General features: G+C 48.6%; 1 protein-coding gene across 1 annotated transcript in view; it reads right to left on the bottom strand.

The window, feature by feature from the left end:
* Positions 1-808: 808 nt before the first annotated feature.
* The window catches only part of CLCN6 (chloride voltage-gated channel 6), a 35,478-nt gene continuing 13,240 nt past the window's right edge, over positions 809-23,046 (bottom strand). The window contains exons 11-23 of the mRNA XM_083629347.1: positions 21,893-22,006; positions 20,165-20,331; positions 19,068-19,194; positions 18,485-18,614; positions 16,208-16,361; positions 15,923-16,082; positions 14,877-14,983; positions 14,572-14,758; positions 13,882-14,039; positions 12,194-12,350; positions 10,990-11,097; positions 9,108-9,233; positions 809-6,127 (exon numbers count right to left, since the gene is read on the bottom strand). Coding sequence (XP_083485473.1) covers positions 6,047-6,127; positions 9,108-9,233; positions 10,990-11,097; positions 12,194-12,350; positions 13,882-14,039; positions 14,572-14,758; positions 14,877-14,983; positions 15,923-16,082; positions 16,208-16,361; positions 18,485-18,614; positions 19,068-19,194; positions 20,165-20,331; positions 21,893-22,006 — 1,776 coding nt within the window. The 3' untranslated portion in view covers positions 809-6,046. The remainder of the gene's footprint in view (positions 6,128-9,107; positions 9,234-10,989; positions 11,098-12,193; positions 12,351-13,881; positions 14,040-14,571; positions 14,759-14,876; positions 14,984-15,922; positions 16,083-16,207; positions 16,362-18,484; positions 18,615-19,067; positions 19,195-20,164; positions 20,332-21,892; positions 22,007-23,046) is intronic.

The raw sequence follows: 23,046 nt of genomic DNA on the forward strand, positions 1-23,046 counted from the left end.
TAGATGTCTTCTAAAAGTCAGATAGTTGTTTATTTCCTTGACATCTGATGGGAGGGCACAGGGAGGGCGCCACTACTGAGAAAGCCCTCTGCCTGGTTCCCTGTAACCTCACATCTCGCAGGGAGGGAACTGCCAGAAGGCCCTCGGCGCTGGACCTCGGTGTCCGGGTTGAACGATGGGGGTGGAGATGCTCCTTCAGGTATACAGGACTGAGGCCGTTTAGGGCTTTCAAGGTCAGCACCAACACTTTGAATTGTGCTCGGAAACGTACTGGGAGCCAATGTAGGTCTTTCAGGATCAGTGTTATATTGTCTCGGCAGCCACTCCCAGTCACCAATCTAGCTGCTGCGTTCTGGATTCATTGTAGTTTCTGGGTCAGCTTCAAAGGTAGCCCCACGTAGAGCGCATTGCAGTAGTCCAAGCAGGAGATAACTAGAGCATGCACCACTATGTTCAAAGCAGGTGCTCTACAACTGAACTATGGTCCTTCGGCTAACATGTAACACAAGATTCTAGTCCTCATGGCTCCGGGTAACAGGATGATTTAAACAGAAGCATGGGAAGTTGTGTCATACCATGAGTCAATCTGGCTCAATATTGTCTACGCTGACTGGCAGAGGCTCTCCAGGTTTTCCATCTGGAGATGCCAGGGATCAAGCCCAGGACCTTCTGCATGCAAAGCAGGTGCTCTAAGCCACTGAGCTACTGCTTTCTTCTATGTCCAGGTGGCCGAAGGAAGCCAAGCAACTAGAAAGGTGATGCGCAACAGAAGGAAATAGTCATCACAAAAGATCCTTGAAGACAGATGCACGGGAGGAATTTAATTTATTTTCTTTCTTCCCCCCCACAAAGAGGATGGCCATGGTTAAACACTACAGGCGGTCAAACACAAATAATAATAATAATAATTATCTCACTCATTTTTTAAAAAAATAAAAAATAATTATATACACAACAGAATTAATTCCCATCATTTGGTCACAAACACTCCCCTCAGGGAAAAAAATAAACACAAATTAGATTGAAGAAAACATTGAGAGGGTTTACCAGGGGAATGCACTGCGACATGGAGGAATGAGATAGGGGTTATGCCTTGATATGGCAATTTAATACTGTTTTAGAGACCAGAGTGGGCAGTGAAAAGGAGAACGCATGAATATTTGCTCCAGATTTCTCTGCCCTGGGCTCAAGCTGAACACTGATCTGAGGGTTTAAGGGCCTTCTGGCTGTTTGGGAGTCTAGGCTTGACCGGGGGTGGGGGAAGAGAGAGAAGGGGTGGGTACCAAGTTTTGGCCAAGCCATCAGCAGACCTCAAGCAGTCTGGGGCAACCATTTCGGAAATGAGGGTTTGAGTGGCACATTTGAGACAGGGAGGCTAGCAAGTCTGCACCACTGACTTTCAATCCGCCAGATGGAAAAAAACCTCTTGCAACGTGGGACAAAAGTGTTGCTTTCTGGGCAAACCAGGTGTGAAGAACCTCTGGCCTTCCAGGCAGTTGCTGAACAGCAACTCCCCATCATACCTGGCCATTTGCTTGGGCTGATGCGAGTTATAGTTCATCAACATCTGGGGGGGCGGAAGGTTCCCCACATCTGTGGTAAACCCTTTTCTCCCCTATAGTTTAACTTCACAAAATGAAAAGCACTGAGTAAAGATTCTGCCTGCTTCCTCCTCCTTTAAAAACGAAAGAGTTGGCGGGGATGAGATGCTCCCAGAATTATTTGGGACGGACCCAGAAAAGCAAAACCTTTCCTGTTGCTTTGTTTTGGATAAGAGGCATTTGGCGGTGGTGGGTCAGGGCCAAATGTGTACGGATGTTGGGCCACGCGCATTTTAAAAATGTGCATCTAACTAAAGGCAAGACATGCACACACCTCAGCGAACTGCAGAGGGCACAGAATTCGGCGGTGGCAGGCATTAATCGGCATAGATTCCATCCGTTCAGGCCTCCCCCTGGTAACATAGGAACACAAAGCCATTGTTGCATGGGTTACACCCCCCTTTTTTAAAAGCACGGTTGAATAAACTCAGAAGGCACGACCTGAAAGTAAGAGACAGAGAAAAGGGCGTCTATCAGAGGGAAGTGAATAGGCTGGAACCAAGCCCAATTTAGGAACTTAAGCGATGGTTCTTTGGACAACAGCGTGGGAGCAAAAACTCACATGCCACTCCCCTATCACGCACGCCAACAAATGCACACCATCATGATATACCCCTTTCCCCCAGACCCAAACACACACACACCCTACAACCCCCCGCCTACAAAATTCCCCCTGCACAAAAATCTCAGCAATCTCAAGCCCACGAGAAGCCCAGCAATGAGAAGGAGGGCATCACCTAGCAAGAAACCGAGACGCATTGCAGCTCTGTATCTTAGCTCCGTTAACAAGCCCCTCGTCGGCATGTGCGGGAAGAGTGGAACTTTTCATCATGATAGGGAAGAAGAAAGATCCCTTAGAGAGAGAGAGAGAGAGAGAGAGAGAGAGAGAGAGAGCGCACAGCTGCCCTGTCAGGATAGCTGACACTCCTCAGGATAGGAGTCCTAAAGCCACTGGTTTCAAAATGAAGCAGCACCGCGTGATCTGGGCATCGCCAGGATGCCAAAAACAAATAAATCAGCTCGAAACACAGAAATGTATTGTCAAGCTCCTTCGAGCCAACAGCTCTGGGGATTTGGGGAAGACAGTCCTTAATTGGTTCGACATCTTACGAGATCGCAGTGAAGGAAGAAACCCGACACGTTCTGGGCAAGCTTTGCAGAGAAGTGGCAAAGCAGCTCATTTAACCGGCTGTTAAGTCAAGATGTCAACGATGCCGCGGCTGTTCAGTGCCAGGCTGCTGGACTTCTGGTGGGGGGGGGGAGGCAGCCCCTCCCCTTTCACAAGGGGGCAGCACAAAAAATCACACATCCCCCCCCCCCAACAAACCACAGACTTGTTATTTGGTGCCAATGAAATCTTCAACTCTCCCACTTTTTAACACGGCTTGCAGATCAATAAGTATCAGAGAGGTTCAAACTTGTGGGAACTTTTTTTTTTTTTAAAGAGCTTGGCAATTTATTATGCCCCAGCTAAGAGAGAGAGAGATAATAATTTTTAAAAGTGGTTTGCAGGGCTGAGCTGATACCTGCTGCAACCAGAAAATGCCAGGACCAAATTAAGGTTTAAAGATGTGGACTGCCCTCCTTCCTTCCTCCTCAAGGGGTCAAAGGAATAAAGCAGTGGGTCTGAGAAGCAGAAAAGAGCTGAAGTCTTTCAATGGATTTAGAGGGACAGAGAGGAGGACCTGGTTCTGATTTTCTTTCCCTTTAAAAAAAAAAACCCACATGCACCACCACACAATCACAAAGAGCTATGCAGAGACAGACTTTACACATTTTAAACACACATTGCACATTTACACACACACACCCTGCATTCCTGGTTCAAGGAAATGAAATCAGAACTCGAAACCAGGCAATTTTTGCGTCCTACACCCCGGGAGCCCAAATGCACACATATAATTTCAGAAGACAGGAAACTGAAATGCCTGAATTAGTGTCACTGGCGGCACAGAATGGTTTAAAAGAGGGAGGGGTCCACAAACACAGGGTTGCATCCAGCTGAGAGTAGACCCACTGAAATTCACAGGCCCAAACCTATTAATTTCAGCAGGACTACTTGTAAGTAAAACAAACATTGGAGACAGCCCACGTTTTGGTTTTAAAGACACCGACACGGTTGTGATGGGGTGAGACACTCAAAGCAATTCCTTCCCTGCCTGCCTTGTGGCACAGAACAGGTTTTAACAGGTGGGGTTACATGGAAGGAGGATTTTATTTTATTTTTGTGCGGAGGCAGAGCTGTAGGGGTCCTTTTCTTGGAATGCATTTTCTCTCCGGCTGTTCAGCCTGGGAAGAAAAAACCTGCAAAATCCACACTCGACAACTGTGCTTTATCAAGGCCATCAGCATCGGGGCTGTCACCTTTCCAAACCGGAGAGATTTAGCAGAAGCAAGAACAGGGGGGAAAAACCTTCAGAGGCAGGAATAACTGCGAAGGGGGCAGCCGAGATGGGGCTTGCGAGAAGCCCCAGACCGGCCTGGGCTGGCTTGAGGTGACTCTGCAATTACATGAACTCTCTCAAGTGCTCCTGGAACTGCTGCAGACAGTCCCCCCCACCCCCTTGCAAAAGAAAATCCTATTTCGGTCCTGGACTGGGTGTCACAATTGCAACTTTTCAAGACTTGCTAGTTAAAAGGAAGTCTTTCTATGAAAACTGGATTCTCAGAGACACCCCTGCTCGGAGGACTTAATTCCCCAGCAGTCCTTACGATCACTTGCAGGAGGAAGGGAAAGATTGGAGATCTGCCGTGGGGTGTGGGGGTGTCAAACAAACCCAACCAGATGTGTCACAGGTAGATTTGAGGGGACATGGCAGGGCCACGCTGCAAATTGGCGCCTCTGTAGCGACAGAGCTGTTGTCCCAATGCACGTGACCCTCTCAGGTTTGCTTAGGGAATTGCTACTAGATGCCTAGCACATGCAGGAGAAAACCTTTAAACACTCCAGAAATATATTTAAGTTTGGTTTTCTCTACAGTGGCAGCAGCCTGGTATGGAGCGACCAGCTGGTTTAAGGGGCTGAGACAGGTAGGAATTACGGGCACCAATCACCAGTGGGTTTGATTAGGGGAAACTTTCACCAATGAGCTTGACTTTCCCTGCAAAATGTCTGCGGCAGGGTGCCAGCCAGCCACCCGCAAGGCAAGCAGGATTCTTCTCAGTGATGCTGAACCGCCACCAGCCATCAAGCCTATTCTGTACTGGAAACCCTTCAAGCAAACTGGTTCAGCTCCACTCCCAATGTCTCTCTCCCTCGAGAGCGGGGTTTTGCCCTCCAGAGGACACTGGACTCCCAACTCCCATCAGCCCCGGGGCCAGGGATGATGGGAGTTGTAGTCCCAACATCTGGAAGGCCACAAGTTCCAACCCTCTGCTCTAACGCTTCCATACTACAATGCCAAGCTAAGATAGCCCGAGAAGAGATAATTTGAGGTCCCAATTTCCAATTCAGGGTGCTGACTTATTCTTTTAAAAAATTAAGCCTGCTCCATCTTGGGTCTTCAAGGCAGGGTTGGTGACTCTGTGACTCCTTTCAGGTGCTGGACTACAACTTCCAGCAGCCAGTAGTGGTCAGAGGTGATGGGAGTTGTAGTCCAGCAATGCCTGGAGGGTTGTAGGTGCAAGCAAACCCACGGCACTCCAGCTGCCAAACCCTTGCAAAACTGACCCATGCGGCTTTCCTCACAGAGGCAAACGCTGCCTTTCACTAACACACACAAACACACTCCAACATACACTTACTTTTAGTGGCACAATTGTTCGTTCCCTTCCATATGCACCTATAACCTCCCCCCCCAAAAAAAGATAATTAAGGATCAAGGGTTTGATTCACTCAAGTGGAGACTTTCCCCCACCCCCAGACATCAAGGATCCCAGCCTCTAGCCGAGAAAAAAACAACTCAAAAGTGCAGTTAAGTGGAATGAAAATGAAAATTCTACGCAGGGAATTCCAGAGTCTCCAGTAAAAAAAAAGAGAGAAAAGTGTCTCTTCTTCTTAGCCTTACTGAAACTACGAATGCGAAATAGGAGAAAATTGCTGGCCCAAGCTTGAGATATAGCGGGTAAGTGCTGCATTGGTCTTCTGAGTCTTTCGAGATGGTGAACACCTGGTTTTAGGATAAGGCAAGGAGAGGAGAAAAGGACAGGTGTTCCTTCCATCTGGAATATGGCATAGATATGAATCATGCCGGCGGGGCGGTGAAATGTTGGGACGATGCCGATCGGAAGCCAATCGGGGCAGCAGGTGAGCGAGCCCCTAAGATTAGACGGCAAGCGTTCAGACCACAACTCCCAGAGTCTTCCGGCCCCCCGAGAGGTCACTGGGGGGCGTTCCCCCAGTGAGAAAGAAACCGGTCCGCTTTTGTTGCCTTTAAAGTGCACGAAGGTGACCCGGGGGCCACACAGGATCCAAAGCGGCGGCTTGGGAGGCAGGAGCGGAGGGGTCAGATGGTCCGGTAGTGCTGTCGTAGCCTGGCCTGCAGGAATTCGTGGGTCAGGTTGTGGCGCGTGATGATGCCAACGATCTGTGAAGAGGCGGCGGGAGAAAAAGAGGGCAGGGTAAACCAGTGTTACCCATCTCGTCCGTCTTTTAGTGTGGCAGCATCTACACAATGGAACTCCCTGCCTATTGATAACAGGCATGCGCCTTTGCTCTTTTCAGCCCTTGCTAAAAATGTTTTTGTTTAGACAAGCCTTCTGGTAACTTTGTTTTACAGTGGTACCTTGGGTTAAGTACTTAATTCGTTCTGGAGGTCCGTTCTTAACCTGAAACTGTTCTTAACCTGAAGCACCACTTTAGCTAATGGGGCCTCCTGCTGCCACCACACTACCGGAGCACGATTTCTGTTCTCATCCTGAAGCAAAGTTCTTAACCCGAGGTACTATTTCAGGGTTAGTGGAGTCTGTAACCTGAAGCGTATGCAACCCGAGGTACCACTGTATTCTCTTTGTAAACTGCTTTGAGTTTTTGTTCTTTATTATTTTTTTACAATCAAGCAATGCATATATTTTATTAAATAAACAGTCTAGCAGCCCATAACCTGATGACTGCAATGTGCTCTCTGTAGAGCTGCCCTGGAGCCTGGTCTGAACTCTCCAGACATGGAAGTTCTGAACACGGAAGTTCTAATTTGCCAGTGCAAGCGCATTTTGCCTAGAAAGATAGAGACAGTTGTACCCTGGAAGTCGAACGGAATCCGTTCCGGAAGTCCGTTCGACTTCCAAAACGTTCGAAAACCAAAGTGCAGCTTCTGATCAGAAGCCCCATTGGACATTCGGCTTCCAAAAGCAGTTTGCAAACCAGAACAGTCACTTCCGGGTTCGCGACATTCGAGAGCCAAATCGTTCGGGAACTAAGCTGATTGACTTCCAAGGTACAACTGTAAATGCATCTGGCCCTCCCTCCATGAATCTGAACTATGTTGTCTGAGGCTTGTGGAACTGCAGCCCAAAAGACCCAGAAGACAGGCAGTCTTATGCCTCCAAACACCTGCTAGCTCATTGCAGGATAACCTAGTGCATTGTGGTATAAAAAAGCATTATTCAGAATAGTGGTTTGCATGACCCACTAAGGAAGATAAAGGTAAAGGTAAAGGGACCCCTGACCATTAAGTCCAGTCGTGGCCAACTGGGGTTGCGGCGCTCATCTCGCTTTATTGGCCGAGGGAGCCGGCGTACAGCTTCCGGGTCATGTGGCCAGCATGACTAAGCCGCTTCTGGCGAACCAGAGCAGCGCACGGAAACACCGTTTACCTTCCTGCCAGAGCAGTACCTATTTATCTACTTGCACTGGTGTGCTTTCAAACTGCTAGGTTGGCAGGAGCAGGGACTGAGCAACGGGAGCTCACCCCGTCATGGGGATTCGAACCGCCGACCTTCTGATCGGCAAGCCCTAGGCTCTGTGGTTTAACCCACAGCGCCACCCACGTCCCTACTAAGAAAGATAGCAACACGATAAAACAGTTACCGTATTTTTCGTACCATAGGACGCACTTTTTCCCTCCTAAAAAGCAAGGGGAAATGTGTGTGCGTCCTATGGAGCGAATGCAGGGGGGAGGCAGGCGGGAAAAGCCCCCAAGACCGCACACAAGCTCCGTGCACTCCTGCGGGCTTTTCCACAGGAGGGAGAAGGGACTGACTGGCCGCATAAGTCCCTTCTCCCACCTCCCAGAAAAGCCAGGAGAAGCCGCGATCTCTTTAAAGGGGTTGTGCGGCTTCTGCGGGCTTTTGGGAGAGGTGAGGGAATCCCCCCACCTCCCAGGAAAGCCAGGAGAAGCCATGCAGCCCTTTTAAAGTGCACGCGGCTTCTGCCGGTTTTGCGGGAGGTGGGGGAATTCCCCCACTTCCCAGAAAAGCCAGGAGAAGCCGTGATCTCTTTAAAGGGGTTGTGCGGCTTCTGTGGGCTTTTGGGAGAGGTGAGGGAATCCCCCCACCTCCCAGGAAAGCCAGGAAAGCCCTGCGCAGCGTCTCCCAGCAAGGAGAGGCTGCACGGGGCTAAAGGGGGAGCCAAAACAGCGAGCGGGATCCATCCTGCTCGCTGCCTTGGCTTGTGCCATAGCCGCGCGCAACCCCTCCGGCAGGGAGAGGTTGTGCGCAGCCTGTACGCTGCTCTTTGGGGCTGGGGGGGGGGGGAAAAAGATTTTTTTCCCTTGATTTCCCTCCCTAAAAACTGGGTGCACCCTATGGTCCAGTGCGCCCTATGGTGCGAAAAATACGGTAATTGCACATTTACTCAAAATCCAATAAAATACATTTTGTTTAATTAATTCAACAACACTGATAAGCTTGATCTAGAAATACCAGCTTTTCAGAGTCTGATAGTCATTTATACCTGTGGCAACCCCCAGGTAATCCCACCAACCCCCATGGGACAGTACTGCCCATGTGCGGGACCCATTCCTTGGGAGAGCCACCCAGTCTTTTACCTCCATACATCTGCTAGCAGTTTATGCCAGGATCATCTAGGCCAGGGTTTCCCAAACTTGGGTCTCCAGTTGTTCTTGGACTACAACTCCCATTATCCCTACCTGGCAGGACGAAGGGTCAGGGGTGATGGGAACTGTAGTGAAAAAACTGCCGGAGACCCAAGTTTGGGAAACACTGATAGCCTGGCATACTACAAACTGGCCCTCCTATGCTCTGCACTATATGTTGGGATTGTTTGTTCTGGAGCACAGCAGCATCTAGTGGTGGTTATTAGGCAGACACATTTGCCTTAAAGCTCTGGATCAGGCATCCCCAAACTCGGCCCTCCAGGGACTACAATTCCCATCATCCCTGACCACTGGGTCCTGTTAGCTAGGGATGATGGGAGTTGTAGTCCCAAAACAGCTGGAGGGCTGAGTTTGGGGATGCCTGCCCTGGATTCCCCAGCAAGACGGCCTCTGGATTTTAAACTCTTGGCACAAACCTAACTAGGTGGGAGAGGAAGTCGTGGGAGAAAAGTTACACCCAGACCCAGTTGCAAAATTCTTCCCAAAGACAGTATGTACAGGTTAAACTCACCTCCCCAACAGCATTCACCACGGGCAAATGCCTGAGCCCCATCGTCCGGAAGAGGTTGAAGACTTGTGAGACGTGAGTATTCGGCGAAACCGTGAAAGGGGAGGGATTCATGTAAGGCGTGATGTCCTGCCAGAGGAGTTAAGCAGACATGGGGGAAGATCGTTAAAAGCAACCAAGCAATAATGCAGCAAGAAGCACTTTTGTAATAAGCTAAGGAGAGCCGGCTGGATCAGACCAATAGCCCATCTATTATTATTTTTGCCTGTTTATGTATTTTTTTTAATTTTGTACTTTTCAAGTTTATACGTTTCACTGATTTTACAATCATTCTGACATTTCAAAACATGACTTCCTTCCCCCACTTTCTGCGGTTCCTTAAATTTGTTTTTAATATCTTCTGCATATCCAAATTAACTTAATTTGCTCATTTAGTCATCTTCTCTTAATATATACTCTTATGAAACTGCAGGTTATTACAATAATCCTGCCAATGTTCTTATCTGTTTATAATATATCTGCAACTACTATATTCAATAAACCATTTCCATTCTTTTATTTAAAAAACTATTATCTTGAATTCTTATTTTTCCAGTAAGTTTTGCCATTTCTGCATATTCCATAAGTTTTTGTATCCATTCTTCCTTTGCTGGGACTTCTGCTTCTTTCCATTTTGGGGCAAGTAACATTCTTGCCGCTCTAGTAGCATACATGAATAAGTTTCTATAAATTTTAGGTAGTTCTGTCCCTAGAATTCCCAAAAGAAAAGCTTCTGGGTGTTTTTTCCACAAAGGTTATTTTAAACACCCTTTTCATTTTGTTATATATCATTTCCCAGTAAGCTTTAATCTTACCACAAGACCACCACATATGATAAAAAGAACCTTCTTTCTCTTTACATTTCCAACACATCTTTGATTTAGATTTATACATTCTTGCCAGTTTACTCTGTGTTAGATACCATCGATATATCATTTTCAGGGAGAGAGGCCTCTTGGGTTCGAGTCCTGATTGTGAGTCTCCCCCAGGATGATGGACTAGATGGTCCACTGGCCTGGTCCTTCAGGGCTCCTGTTATGTTCTTATGTGTTTACCAGCCAGCTAGTTCTTTGTCCCATTTCCTTCCACTGCTGGAATCTATCAGTCAGCTTGTAGAAGCCGCTTCCCCAGAGAGATAAACAAAAAGGGGAACATTTATTTGATTTCGATTTATACATTTTTGCCAATTTGCTCAGTGTTTGGTACCATCTAACGCAATACGGTCTTCAAACAAAAACATCTTGAAGGTCCCGGGCCACAGAGAGGTTAGGCTGGCCTCAACCAGAGCCAGGGCTTTTTCGGCTGTGGCTCCGATCTGGTGGAACGCTCTGTCACAAGAGACCAGGGCCCTGTGGGACTTGACATCTTTCCGCAGGGCCTGCAAGACAGAGCTGTTCCACCAGGCCTTTGGCCAGGGCACAGCCTGACTCCCTCCTTTGGCAATCCTCACAGAACTCTAGCCCAATGGTTGCCATTAATCTGATTGGAATTAATTTTATAATGATTTTATAATGTTTTATTATTTTACTGTTGTTAGCTGCTCTGACCCCGGCTTCGGCTGGGGAGGGCGGGATATAAATAAAAATTATTATTATTATTATTATTATTATTATTATTATTATTATTATTATTATTAATAGCCCATCTAGTCCAGCATTCTGTTCTCAATGTGGCCCAATGGAAAACTCGCAAGCAAGAGCCCTCTCCGCTCCTCTGGTTTCCAGCTGCAAGTATTCAGATGCATTGCTGCCTCTGACCATGAAGAAAGAGCACAGTCATCATGGCTGGTAGCTACTGACAGCTTGACGCTCCACAAATTTGTGCAAGCACACCCTCTTGCCCTTACCACAATCATCCTGGGGTTCAGAAGCGTGAGGTCCAGATCGTGGATGTCGGGATAGCGAGGGTAATCTTCCGCCATCTCGCCGTACGAAAGGCGAGGCTGGCTGGTGCTCTGGAAGGCAAATCTCAGTCAGGCGGACACAGATCAAATCCTACGGCGTATCAAAAGTGGAGGGGAACAGGAAATCCTGGACTGTGAATTTCTACTGCAAGGGAAGCTGGGGGGAAGCTGGGGCAGGACCACTGTCCTCTAGGGTCCTGGGAGGGAATTTCTGATCTTTGAAGGAGAAGAGTCGACCCCACTTATGTGTAAAAATATGTACGTACCGCTGTTGATTAAATAAATACCGTATTTTTTGCTCTATAAGACTCACTTTTTCCCTCCTAAAAAGTAAGGGGAAATGGGTGTGCGTCTTATGGAGCGAATGCAGGATGCGCAGCTATCCCAAAAGCCAGAACAGCAAGAGGGATCGCTGCTTTCACTGCGCAACGATCCCTCTTGCTGTTCTAGCTTCTGAGATTCAGAATATTTTTTTTTCTTGTTTTCCTCCTCCAAAAACTAGGTGTGTCTTGTGGTCTGGTGCGTCTTATAGAGCGAAAAACACGGTAACTAAATCAGAACAGTGTTCCATGGCGACCCGGAAGTAACGGAATGTGTTACTTCCGGGTTTCGCCGCTAGCACATGCGCAGACGCTCAAAATGATGTAACGCACATGCGCGGAAGCAGCGAATCGCAGATGCGGGTTGCGTTCGCTTCAGAATGTGAACGGGGCTCCAGAACGGATCCCGTTTGCATCCAGAGGTACCACTGTACATAAAAAAGTTAAAATCAGATTATGCAGTGCAGAGGCACACACATCATTCATGAGCTACTCCCAATGAGCTGAAAGAAAGAACAGCTCTTTTAAGATAAAATTTGGGTTCTAGTTTGTCCTCTATGGATGTTTCAAACATATCAAGACAGGACAGGAGAGGAATTTTCTTGGGAAAACTCAATAAAAAATGTTAATCATTTAAATAAAAAAAGGACAAATATCCACGGGGGGGGGGGGGGCAGGAACATGGGGATCTTTTCCCTTCAGGTGCAGGTGAGAAGAGAACACCTCTGTCAGGGACGCTGTCAATGCAAGGTCTTTTCCACACTACAACTAACGTCGCCCCAAGCCGTTTGCAGGCCCAAGTAATCCAATAAGCGAAACCAACTCACCGACTGATTCTCCGCATAACAGACTCCTCGCACCAGCAAGGTGACCAGCTGCGAGCGCAGGATGAGGCCGTGGAAGGTCAGGGGCCGGAATCGCTCCTCCATGGTCCACTCTTCGCTGGGCGATTGGTCCGGGTAAAGGTTAGGATATGGGGTGTACCTGAGATGGGGGGGGGAGGAGTTGATCAGGTAACATACAGGTAATTATTGAGCAAGCCATTCTGCAGATGGATTGCAGGGGTGCCTGCAGGAAAAAGGGGCCGGTTCAGGCCAGCCAACCAGTCAGCCCCTGAAACATTTGCACGCTCTCACTAGCTCCCTAAGTGTCTGGCGTTGAGATGAAGAACTCACTGACCTGGCACCTGCTAGATGCTTTAGACTACAGTAGTACCTTGGTTCTCAAACTTAATCTGTTCCAGAAGTCCATTCCAACACCAAAGCGTTCCAAAACCAAGGCGTACTTTCCAAGAGAAAGTAATGCAAAATGGATTTATCTGTTCCAGACTTTTATACAGTGGTACCTCGGGTTACATACGCTTCAGGTTACATACGCTTCAGGTTACAGACTCCGCTAACCCAGAAATAGTACCTCAGGTTAAGAACTTTGCTTCAGGATGAGAACAGAAATCGTGCAGCGGCAGTGGGAGGCCCCATTAGCTAAAGTGGTGCTTCAGGTTAAGAACAGTTTCAGGTTAAGAACGGACCTCTGAAATGAATTAAGTACTTAACCTGAGGTACCACTGTATAACGAGTTGAAAAAAATGTTTAAAATAACTTTTTCTTAAAAAACCCTGAAGCTTTCCTTTTAGGAATTCTAGGTGCCGAAATCCCAAAGGAGCAGAAAAGACTATGTATGTGACCACGGCTGCACGGATGTTATTGGCCCAAAGATGGAAAGAAGATGAAATCCATACCAGAGAAGAATGGCAGATCAAGTGGATGGATTATGCCTAAATGGCTAAAATGACGGGAAGAGTCAGAAATCAGGAAGACCAAAATTCTAATAAGAAATGGGGAGAATTTATAACTTACCTTAAAAACCATTGTGAAGAGTTAAAGTCGTTAGTAGGATTGGAATATCCCTTGTAGTTTAAGGGTGAATTTTGGACACAATGGAGAGATAAAAGACTTTGATTGTCATAAAAGATGCAGGTAAAAGGTAAAGGGATCCCTGACCATTAAGTCCAGTCGTGCCCGACTCTGGGGTTGCGGCGCTCATCTCGCTTTACTGGCCGAGCGGGCCGGCGTACAGCTTCCGGGTCATGTGGCCAGCATGACTAGGCCGCTTCTGGCGAACCAGAGCAAAGCACACAAACGCCATTTACCTTCCCGCCAGAGCAGTACCTATTTATCTACTTGCACTCTGACATGCTTCTGAACTGCTAGGTTGGCAGGAGCAGGGACCGAGCAACGGGAGCTCACCCCGTCACGGGGATTCGAACCGCCGACCTTCTGATCGGCAAGTCCTAGGCTCTGTGGTTTAACCCACAGCGCCACCAGGAGGAAATGATTAATAACATAACCCACAAAGGGGAGGAGGGAAGTCCAGGAGATTCCTTAGAATCTGATTTTTATGTTGTGTATCTCTGACTGTAAAACTTTAATTTGGAAAACCAAATAATTTTTTTAAGGAATGTTGCACTCAGCCTGAAAGAGATGCCCACCCTCCGTCCCGTTCTGTGTTTGCTCACCTCCGCTCCAGCATCTGCTGCAACATGTCCTCTGTCTCTGGAGGCTCCTCCGTCGCGATGTGGTCGTCGCAGACGTTGCGAAGCTCACTGGATGGGTAGGACTTCATGGACTGGCTGCGTTTACGCTGCTCGCCGGCCCGTGTGAGGATGCTGGATTTCTGGCAAAAATAAACCGCCACTGTTTCATCACGTCCATCGTTACTGACTTCCAAGAGGAATTTGAAAAACATTCCTCTTGGCCCAGGCACTGGGTGGCCGAGGAATTAATACAGTGGTACCTCGGGATGCGAACGGGATCCGTTCCGGAGCCCCGTTCTCATCCAGAAGCAAACGTAACTAGAGACGGCACGTCTGCGCACATGCACGTCACTTTTCGTTCTTCTGCGCATGCATGTGATGTCATTTTGAGCGTCTGCACATGCGCGAGCGGCGAAACCCGGAAGTAACAGGCTCTGTTACTTCCAGGTTGTTGCGGAGCGCAACTCGAATGCGCTCAACATGAAGCATATTCAACACGAGGTATGACTGTACCACGAGATAGAATCATGCGAGTTGTAGAGTTGAAAGGGAACACATCTAGCCCAACCTGCCTCATACCAATGGGCAGGGAGTTCCAAAGATCTAGGAGCTGCCATACTCAAGGAAAGCACTCCATTTGTTCCCCACAAGGGACTCCGCGCCGGAACCCACCTTGAACTTGATGTTGTTGCTGATCAGCTGGTCCCACTTCATGAACTCCCTCTCGTACGCCCGGTTTTCGGTCACCACCGGGAAGGCGTGGTGAACCGTCGTGCGCAAGATGCTGACGAGGGACTGGATCCGGGTGTGGGGGTAAACGTACATCAGGTTGGGCTCCATGATGTCGCTGGCTCTCAGCCTGGGGAACATCAGAAAGCAGGCTTGAAAGTTGCGTGCGCACACACACACACACATGCACAGAAAGCAAGCGATTTTAACACAGGACAACTTAAAGATTGTTGAAATCGGGGACTGACTTGTCCATTTCTGCCTTGGTTTCCCACTCGAGAAGCGGCACCCCTCGCAAGTTGACGTAGATGTCGTAGATACCCTTGTTGAAGAGGTCTCCAGTCCATTTGGCTACCTGGAAATAGAAGGATGAGGAGGAGCTGGTACGACAAGCTCCTACACACAGGAGAAAAACCTCCAGATTAGATCACTGCAATGCGTTCTACATGGGGAAGACCTTGGAGAAGACTCGGAAACCTCCATTGGTTTCCACAATGGCCAGACTGCTGGCTGGGGCTCCCTTTAGATCTCATATACGGTAAAGGTAGAGGAGCCCTGAATGGTTAAGTCCAGTCAAAGGCAACTATGGGGTGAGGTGCTCATCTCACTTTCAGGCCGAGGGAGCTGGCGTTTGTCCACAGACAGCTTTCCGGGTCATGTGGCGAGCATGACTAAACCGCTTCTGGCACAATGGAACACCGTGATGGAAACCAGAGCTCTGGGAAACGCCGTTTACCTTCCTGCCGCAGTGGAACCTACTTATCTACTTGCACAGGCGTGCTTTCGAACTGCTAGGTTGGCAGGAGCTGGGACCGAGCAACAGGAGCTCACCCCATCGCAGGGATTCGAACCGCCAACCTTCTGATCAGCAAGCCCCAGAGGCTCAGTGGTTTAGAGCACAGCACTACCCATGTCCCTTCTAGATCTCATAGAAGCCATTTTAAAGCACCTACATTGGTTGCCAGTTCATTTCTGAATTAGGGAGTTCTGCTTTGGGAAGTCCTCAGGTTAGCTGAGGAGGCTTTCTGTCCAGCAATCCTCATTTTGTCAATTTGTGGTCTGATGCAAACCGCACCTACAAAGGGGCTTGGCACAACTGCCGATGTAGCTCCACGGGGTGGTGGTGGTGGTGGAGGATCATAGAACTGGAAGGGATCCAAAGGGTCCCAACCCCCTCCAATGCAGGTATCCCAACACACAGTCCCCCACCCAATTTGAAACCGTACCAAACCCTGCTTAGCTTTGCAATTGCACTAGCCATTGGAAGATTCGGTGCCGCTGCTAACAGGCTCACCATAAGCGTGATCATGATGGGGAGCCCGTAAGTGATCTCGTTCGTGGACTCGATCAGGATGACGGTGAGGCTGATTGTCATGCGCACCACGCCTCCCAGGAAGGCAGCTGCCCCGATCAGGGCAAAGGTCCCCGAGTAGATGTGGTCCAGGCCGATGTAACTAGGGGAGTGGAGAGAAGACAAGTCGGAGGGTGTCAGGATGCAGCGGAGACAAGCAGGGAGGGCCTGGGGAGAGAGGGAGGGGGGTCCTGCCCCGTAGCGCCATGCGCGAAGCAGAGGAGGCACCTTTTGAGGAGGTTGGCCACCAGGCGTCCGAAGGCAGCCCCGCAAAGCAGCGACGGGACAAAGAGGCCGCTGGGCACAGAAATCCCGTAAGTCCAGCAGGAAAGGAGGAAATAGAGGAGGAAGAACAGGGAGAGGGTGACTGGGCTGAAGGTACCTGCAAAGACAACAGGGAAAGAGGCTTGGGTGGCAGCCCACAGGAGCCACGCCCACTGACACGAGAGGCCACGCCCCAGTCAGGAAGAGCTCTTCCACCTGCCCCAAAAGAAGCACCCAGCCCACAGACGCCGTCTTACAGCACTCCGGTTATTCTGAGTGGCTGGGGAAAGAGGCGGTTTAATTGGCAGCCAGCAGGAGCCCCGCCCACTGAAGTAAAAGGCCACGCCCCTTTCAGCAAGAGCTTTGCCGCCCCAAGAAGACTCCCACCCACAGAAGCCATCCTAAGGCACTCAGGTTATTTCGATACTGTGCGTTTATCGCTCTATAAGAGGGCTGGAGAACATTCAGTGCGTCATATGGTATCAGGAGTCCAGCTCCTATCGTACCCTTCCCACTAGAGCCCAGCAACATCCGGGGGACCCTCAGGTGTCCCCCAGACCCTTCTCTATAAGGACGAGCATTTGGTTTTGTTTTCTAAATCCCCGGAGTCAGGTGGGGGGGGCTCTATGTAAGGCTCCATGAGAAATTGCCCCGGAAACATTCTCTGCTCTGGGCAAAAGACAGACACCCAAATCTTGCCCTGAAGATTGCAATGTTTTAATGGTAACTATGCCTACCTATCTCCACATCAGCCTTCTCAATGACCCCGTCTCAATTGTGAGCTTCTAAATAGCAGTTTTTGCTCATGAGAAGAAGAAAAGCTTCTTAAGTTCTTCTCGATCCCTCTCTCCTATATTCAAGTGTGCACCAGAACAGTTACCTTACATTCCCTTGTAATAAATTGCAGAAAGCGTGTCATTCACACTACCTGCATTATCTTCAGCCTTGATCAGCTATTACCCAAGGCCATAGTAATGTCTTTGTGCTTATGTGAATATGTATGTGGACTGAGAGCACCCTGAAGTGGACACAGGTGGTACTGCCGTGGCGACAAAATCCTAACTTTCAGAAGAGCTGTTCTAGGGTGGTCCATGGTAGTTCTGCTTTAGTAGCTTACAGACTCACTGGACATTATATGTACCGGCAAGTTACTAGCAACTCCAATAGTCTAGTAAATCCACAGTAGCAATGGTAGCTCTTCTTGACACAGTAAGTCTGTATGCCAGTAAATTAGTAGTACAGTGGTACCTCGGGTTACAAACACCTCGGGTTACAGACTCCGCTAACCCGGAAGTAGTACCTCGGGTTAAGAACTTTACCTTAGGATGAGAACAGAAATAGCATGCTGGCAGTGCGGTGGCAGTGGGAGGCCCCATTAGCTAAAGTGGTACCTCAGGTTAAGAACAGTTTCAGGTTAAGAACGGACCTCCGGAATGAATTAAGTTCGTAACCAGAGGCACCACTGTAAGGCTACTCGTCTAGCTGAGTAATAGCAGCTCTGCTTTATGTATAACACCCAGTAAGTTGTTAAGATAAGGTACTAGTCTAGTAAACAGCAAGTAACAGCAGCGGCTGTCCAATAGGAAGTTTAATAGATAAAACAAGAGCTGAAAAACAAAACTAATGGGAGATGTTGCAGTGTAGAGTCAGCCATGACAACCCCACTACTTCTCAGGTAGCCAGCATCCTGTTGGTCCTTCCTATGCTATTTTGGGGTATTCTGCCTGAGAATTACCATATTTTTCGCTCTATAAGACGCACCAGACCACAAGACGCACCTAGTTTTTGGAGGAGGTAAACAAGAAAAAAAATATTCTGAATCTCACAAGCCAGAACAGCAAGAGGGATCGCTGCGCAGTGAAAGCAGCAATCCCTCTTGCTGTTCTGGCTTCTGGGATAGCTGCGCAGCCTGCATTCGCTCCATAAGATGCACACACATTTCCCCTTACTTTTTAGGAGGGGAAAAGTGAGTCTTATAGAGCAAAAAATACGGTATTTCACTGAATATTTTATGCTTTTACAGTCCTTGGGGTTCTCCCCACAAAACCAACCCCCACCTGTGAAACCTTCCTCTTGGGCATGGGCGGCGCTGTGCATTGCTCCCCCCCCCCTTTTGGCTACAATGACACTCACAGCTTGAGCACCCAAAAACATCCAGGGTGTGGTTTTCAAGAAGCCAGCAGCAGCCTTTTTCGCTGCTCTGCCAGCATGCCCTCTGGGTTCCTCACAGCGACCACTCACCCTCCTGGTGGAAAAGCTGCAGGATGGCAGACTCCTGAGGGTTAAAGAAAAGGGTTGCCATGTCGTTGTAAGTGTCGTTTGGGCAGAAGAATGTCTTAATGCTGGAATTCACTTCATCAGATGAAGAATCCTAACCCGTAACAAGACAGCAACAGTTAAAAATAAAATAAAAAAGGATGAATTAATATGTTTAATGCGGAATTGGAAAGAAATAAAGATGTTAAGTGATTAAGTTAATTTTATAAGAATATTTTTGGAAAACCATTAAAATGATATGCACTGAAATTCAACCAGAGGGATGCAAGGAAGTCACTTAACAATGTTACTAAGTTTGGTTTTAATACGGTTGAGATTTATGTTTGTTTGTTTGTTTAAAAAATTTTCTTTGGAAAATCAATAAAAAAATTGGGGGGAAAATAAAAATAAAAATAAAATAAAATAAATAAGGAACGGCACTCACACACTGAGCATTGGTAGTAGAGGGACCGAGGGATGTGCACTTAAAACTAAGGGCAGAGGAATGTGTTCATCACCATCATTTTACCCCTCTCTTCAAGGAAGGGCCTGCGGCTCTCGCTCTTACCTGCAGGCCGAGAGAGCTGTTGCCCCCGTGGTTGGTGGAAGACAGCGGCCGGCATTCCCCTAGAACCATGGAAGCGACAAACACCACAAGGGTGGTCGTTAGACACACCAGCAGGCTCTCCAAGACTCTGCAAGCGAGAAGAGGCAAGAGAAGCGTGCAAGGGAGTTCGGTGGCTCAGAACCGCTCGCTGCTGCCGCCCAACCTTCCACACTGCTGCCGCCCACCACCTGTCTCTCCATAGGGAAGCCACAGAAATGGAGAGATCCCCGCTACAGGCTGTCCCAAGATAGTCCAGGGCTGGGGAAATGGGAGATGTAGTCCCAAACAACTGGAGGACACCAGATGTGACTCCCTAGGCCTTCCTATCTGGCCCTTGGGAGACCCTCCCCAGGCTATGCTGGGAAACTGTGTACGTGCAGCTACTCACACAGAGTCAATTAAGGTTTGGCAGACAACCAGAAGGCAATCTGAAGGAGTAAGTCTGTCTGGTGATAACAGAGACATGGAGTCCGCTCCCTGACTGGTCAAGCTCTCTCAAAGGAGTGATAATTAATGGCCTACTAACTGGAATGTGTTAGTTCGGAGTTCACATTCAGTAGTTCTGTGTGTCAGTGTGGGAGTTGTGAGTCGTGTCAGAGAGAGCTAGCAAAAGATCCGTGTTCTGTTCTGTAAATAGTCCACTGTATATAATAAACACCTGACTACAAGTTCCTGGTTCCTGCTTCGTCTATCCTGTCTGCAGCCAAGTCACCAATTGCTTCCGTGGATTCTGCGTGTACTCTGCTAGGTCTGGCTAAGGTCCTGCAACTAGACAGAAAGTTGCGAAACACCAAATAGGTTCTGCCAATAGGCTACGCCCCCCAACCGCTGACCCTGCATCACATCTTTTCCAAAAACTTTTGTCTTGCTGGTAAGTGCCCTTGGCCTGTAATAATGCACTCGTTTTCCTGGATGGAGAGCATCTAATATGTGTCAAGGCTCCCAACCCTGACCCCCTTCTTCACTAACAGTCTGGCAAACACACGCACACAGCAGCAGCAGCAGCAGCAGCAGAACAAGAAGACGACAATGACAGGCAGGGTAAAGGGGGCAGGTACCTGACCAGCTTGGGCTTGGGGTGGACGTTCCGCATGCGGTACTTTGCAAGCCTCTTGTTGATGCAGTTGAAGGTAGCTCCCAAGAGGCCGCCCAAGATCCCCATCAGGATGAAGAAGCCCAAGTCCACGGCCGTCCACAGGTGGCATTTTTTGTCAGATTCCGGACACTAGAGGGAGTGGAGTCAAAAGGAAGGGAAACAGGTGAGTCAACAGGGAGAAAATGAGGCAGGTGTGGCCGTTTCATTTTATGCTTCAAGGAGGGGGGAAAATCAAGAAGCAGGCACACGGTGAAAAAAGAGGATGCAACCTCTTTTTTGGGCTAAAGTGATGGGTTTTCCACTCCATGTCACTTTCACAAGCGCTTGCTTGTTAACCGTGTCATGTTATGTTAAAACCTCACTCTGGGTTGCTAGTAAGTTACGCTCGTTTCTTTCCTGCAGAGGCTAGAGACAGCCTGTGCTTTATGTACTGACATGCTGTTAATTTTCATGGCCACTTTTAATAACTGCACTGTTTCTAAATAAGAACCTAACTTTAAAGCCCTAAAAGGCCTCGGCCCTGTATACCTGGAGGAGCGTCTCCACCCCCATCGTTCTGCCCAGACACTGAGGTCCAGCTCTGAGGTCCTTCTGGTGGTTCCCTCCCTGCGAGAAGCGAGGTTACAGGGAGCCAGGCAGAGGGCGTTCTCGGCAGCGGCGCCCGCCCTGTGGAACACCCTCCCATCAGATGTCAAGGAAATACACAACTATCTGATTTTTAGAAGACATCTGAAGGCAGCCCTGTTTAGGGAAGTTCTTAATGTTTGACGTTTTATTGTGTTTTTAATATTCTGTTGGGAGCCGCCCAGAGTGGCTAGGGAAGCCTAGCCAGATGGGTGTGTTGAATGGTCTCTTTAAATTTGAAGGTTCATTATTGTTCCCCAAGATGTGTGTTTCTTTAAAGGCCAGAGCAAATAACGTGACCTAGTTTTACAGCTGTGAAGCAGTATAGCAGGTGCTGCTAAGTTATGTTTATTAATCTGTTGGGTACGGTATATAAAGAGCAGCATGTAGCTCTCTCAGTAGCCTGGTGGATGGGTCATGCTTATTGATATATTGTTATTTAGTGTAAAAGGAGTTTTTGTTTTTGTTATGAAAACCTAGCAAAAGTTACTTTTGCGTTTCTTGAAATTTGCGACTTGACTTTTGCATCTCCCCAGCACGCCTTCTGCAGCGCAACTAATCTGCAAATAGCCAACAGGGTGGGGTATAAATAATAAAGTTGTTGTTGTTGTTGTTGTTGTTGTTGTTGTCGTTAAGGACCTTCTGGAGCCAGCCAGTGGCCCATTTGGTCTAGCATCCTGCTCTCACATTGGCCAATCAGATGTCCACAAACAGGACCCGAGAGCAAGCGTACTCTCCCCTCCTGTGGTTTCCAGCAACTGGTCTTCAGGACCATGACTGCCTCCAATCATGGTGGCAGAGCACAGAGATCATGACTAGTAGCGATTGATAGCCTTCTCCTCCATGAATTTCTCAAATCCTCTTTCAAAGCTGCCCAAGTCGGTGACCATCACTGCCTCCTGCAGGAGTGAGTTCCATAGTTTAACTATGTGCTGTGTGAAGGGCTTTTGTTTATCTGTCACAGATCTTCCACTGGATACCCACGAGGTCTAATGTTACAAGGGAGAAAAACCTTCCTTGCTCCAATTTCTCTGTGCCATGCATCGTTTTGTCAAGCGATACCTACCTTGAACTCCCCAAAATTCAGCAATCCCGGGAGCTGGAAGGAACCCCAACTTCCAAACTGGATCCCGGAGCGGAAGAAGTTCAGAGTGAAGGTGGCAGACATAGAACAAAAGAGCTGGGAAAGGAAGAAGAAGAAGAGAAGAAGAGTTTGGATTTGATATCCCGCTTTATCACTACCCGAAGGAGTCTCAAAGCGGCTAACAATCTCCTTTCCCTTCCTCCCCCACAACAAACACTCTGTGAGGTGAGTGGGGCTGAGAGACTTCAAAGAAGTGTGACTAGCCCAAAGTCACCCAGCAGCTGCACGTGGAGGAGCGGGGAATCAAACCAATTCACCAGATTACGAGACTACCGCTCTTAACCACTACACCACACTGGAGAGAAGGTGGCATTTGAAAGGGGTGGTGCCTATACCCGGAGGGTCTCAGGGCGGATCACAGAAAAGATCACAGCATGTATAATCAGAATAAAAGCAACAATCTAACAACAACCCCACTCCAAAAAAGTCACCTGTCAGGGGACTGCCATCGGAACAGGGGAGAGAGGCAGGGGGGCCGCAGGGATACAGAGAACCTCCGAAACTCCTGAGGAGCAGTTCCTCCTCCAGTGGTGGGAAAAGCCACACCTCCAGTGGAGAAGAAAGGGAAGGGGCCAGCCAAGCGAGGAAAGGGCTCAAGGATGCTGCTGAGAGCCCCAGTGCCTCACCTAGCCAGGCTGGGCAGGAGAGACGCACGCCCCTTCCGTCGCCCAGCATGCACAGAGGGGTGAAACACAAAGAGGGGAGGCGGAGGCGTGGGATACCGAAGTTCTTATGCTGGGGGAGAAGCCAGAAGGGGCCACTCCCGGATTCTGCAAGTGACTAAGACGGACATGGAACTTTGTGGTTCTGCACTGTAAATAGTTTGCACAATAAAACCTGTAAAAGACAGGTCGGAGTCCTGCCTGGTTACTCACAAGCAACCACCACCCGCACCTGACAGTCACCACATTTTTAAAGGGCATAGGATGTCAAGCAAGTCAACCAAAGGCCTGGTTAAAAAGGAATGTTTTTCCCTGGCGCTTAAAGGGGTATATTGAAGGCACCAGGTGAACTTCCCTGGGGAGAGCATTCCACAGATGGGGAACCACTGCAGAGAAGGCCCCGTTCTCGTGTTG

This window comes from Podarcis filfolensis (genome assembly GCF_964270895.1).
Source record: "Podarcis filfolensis genome assembly, chromosome: 8".
In the NCBI taxonomy this organism is placed as follows: Eukaryota; Metazoa; Chordata; class Lepidosauria; order Squamata; family Lacertidae; genus Podarcis; species Podarcis filfolensis.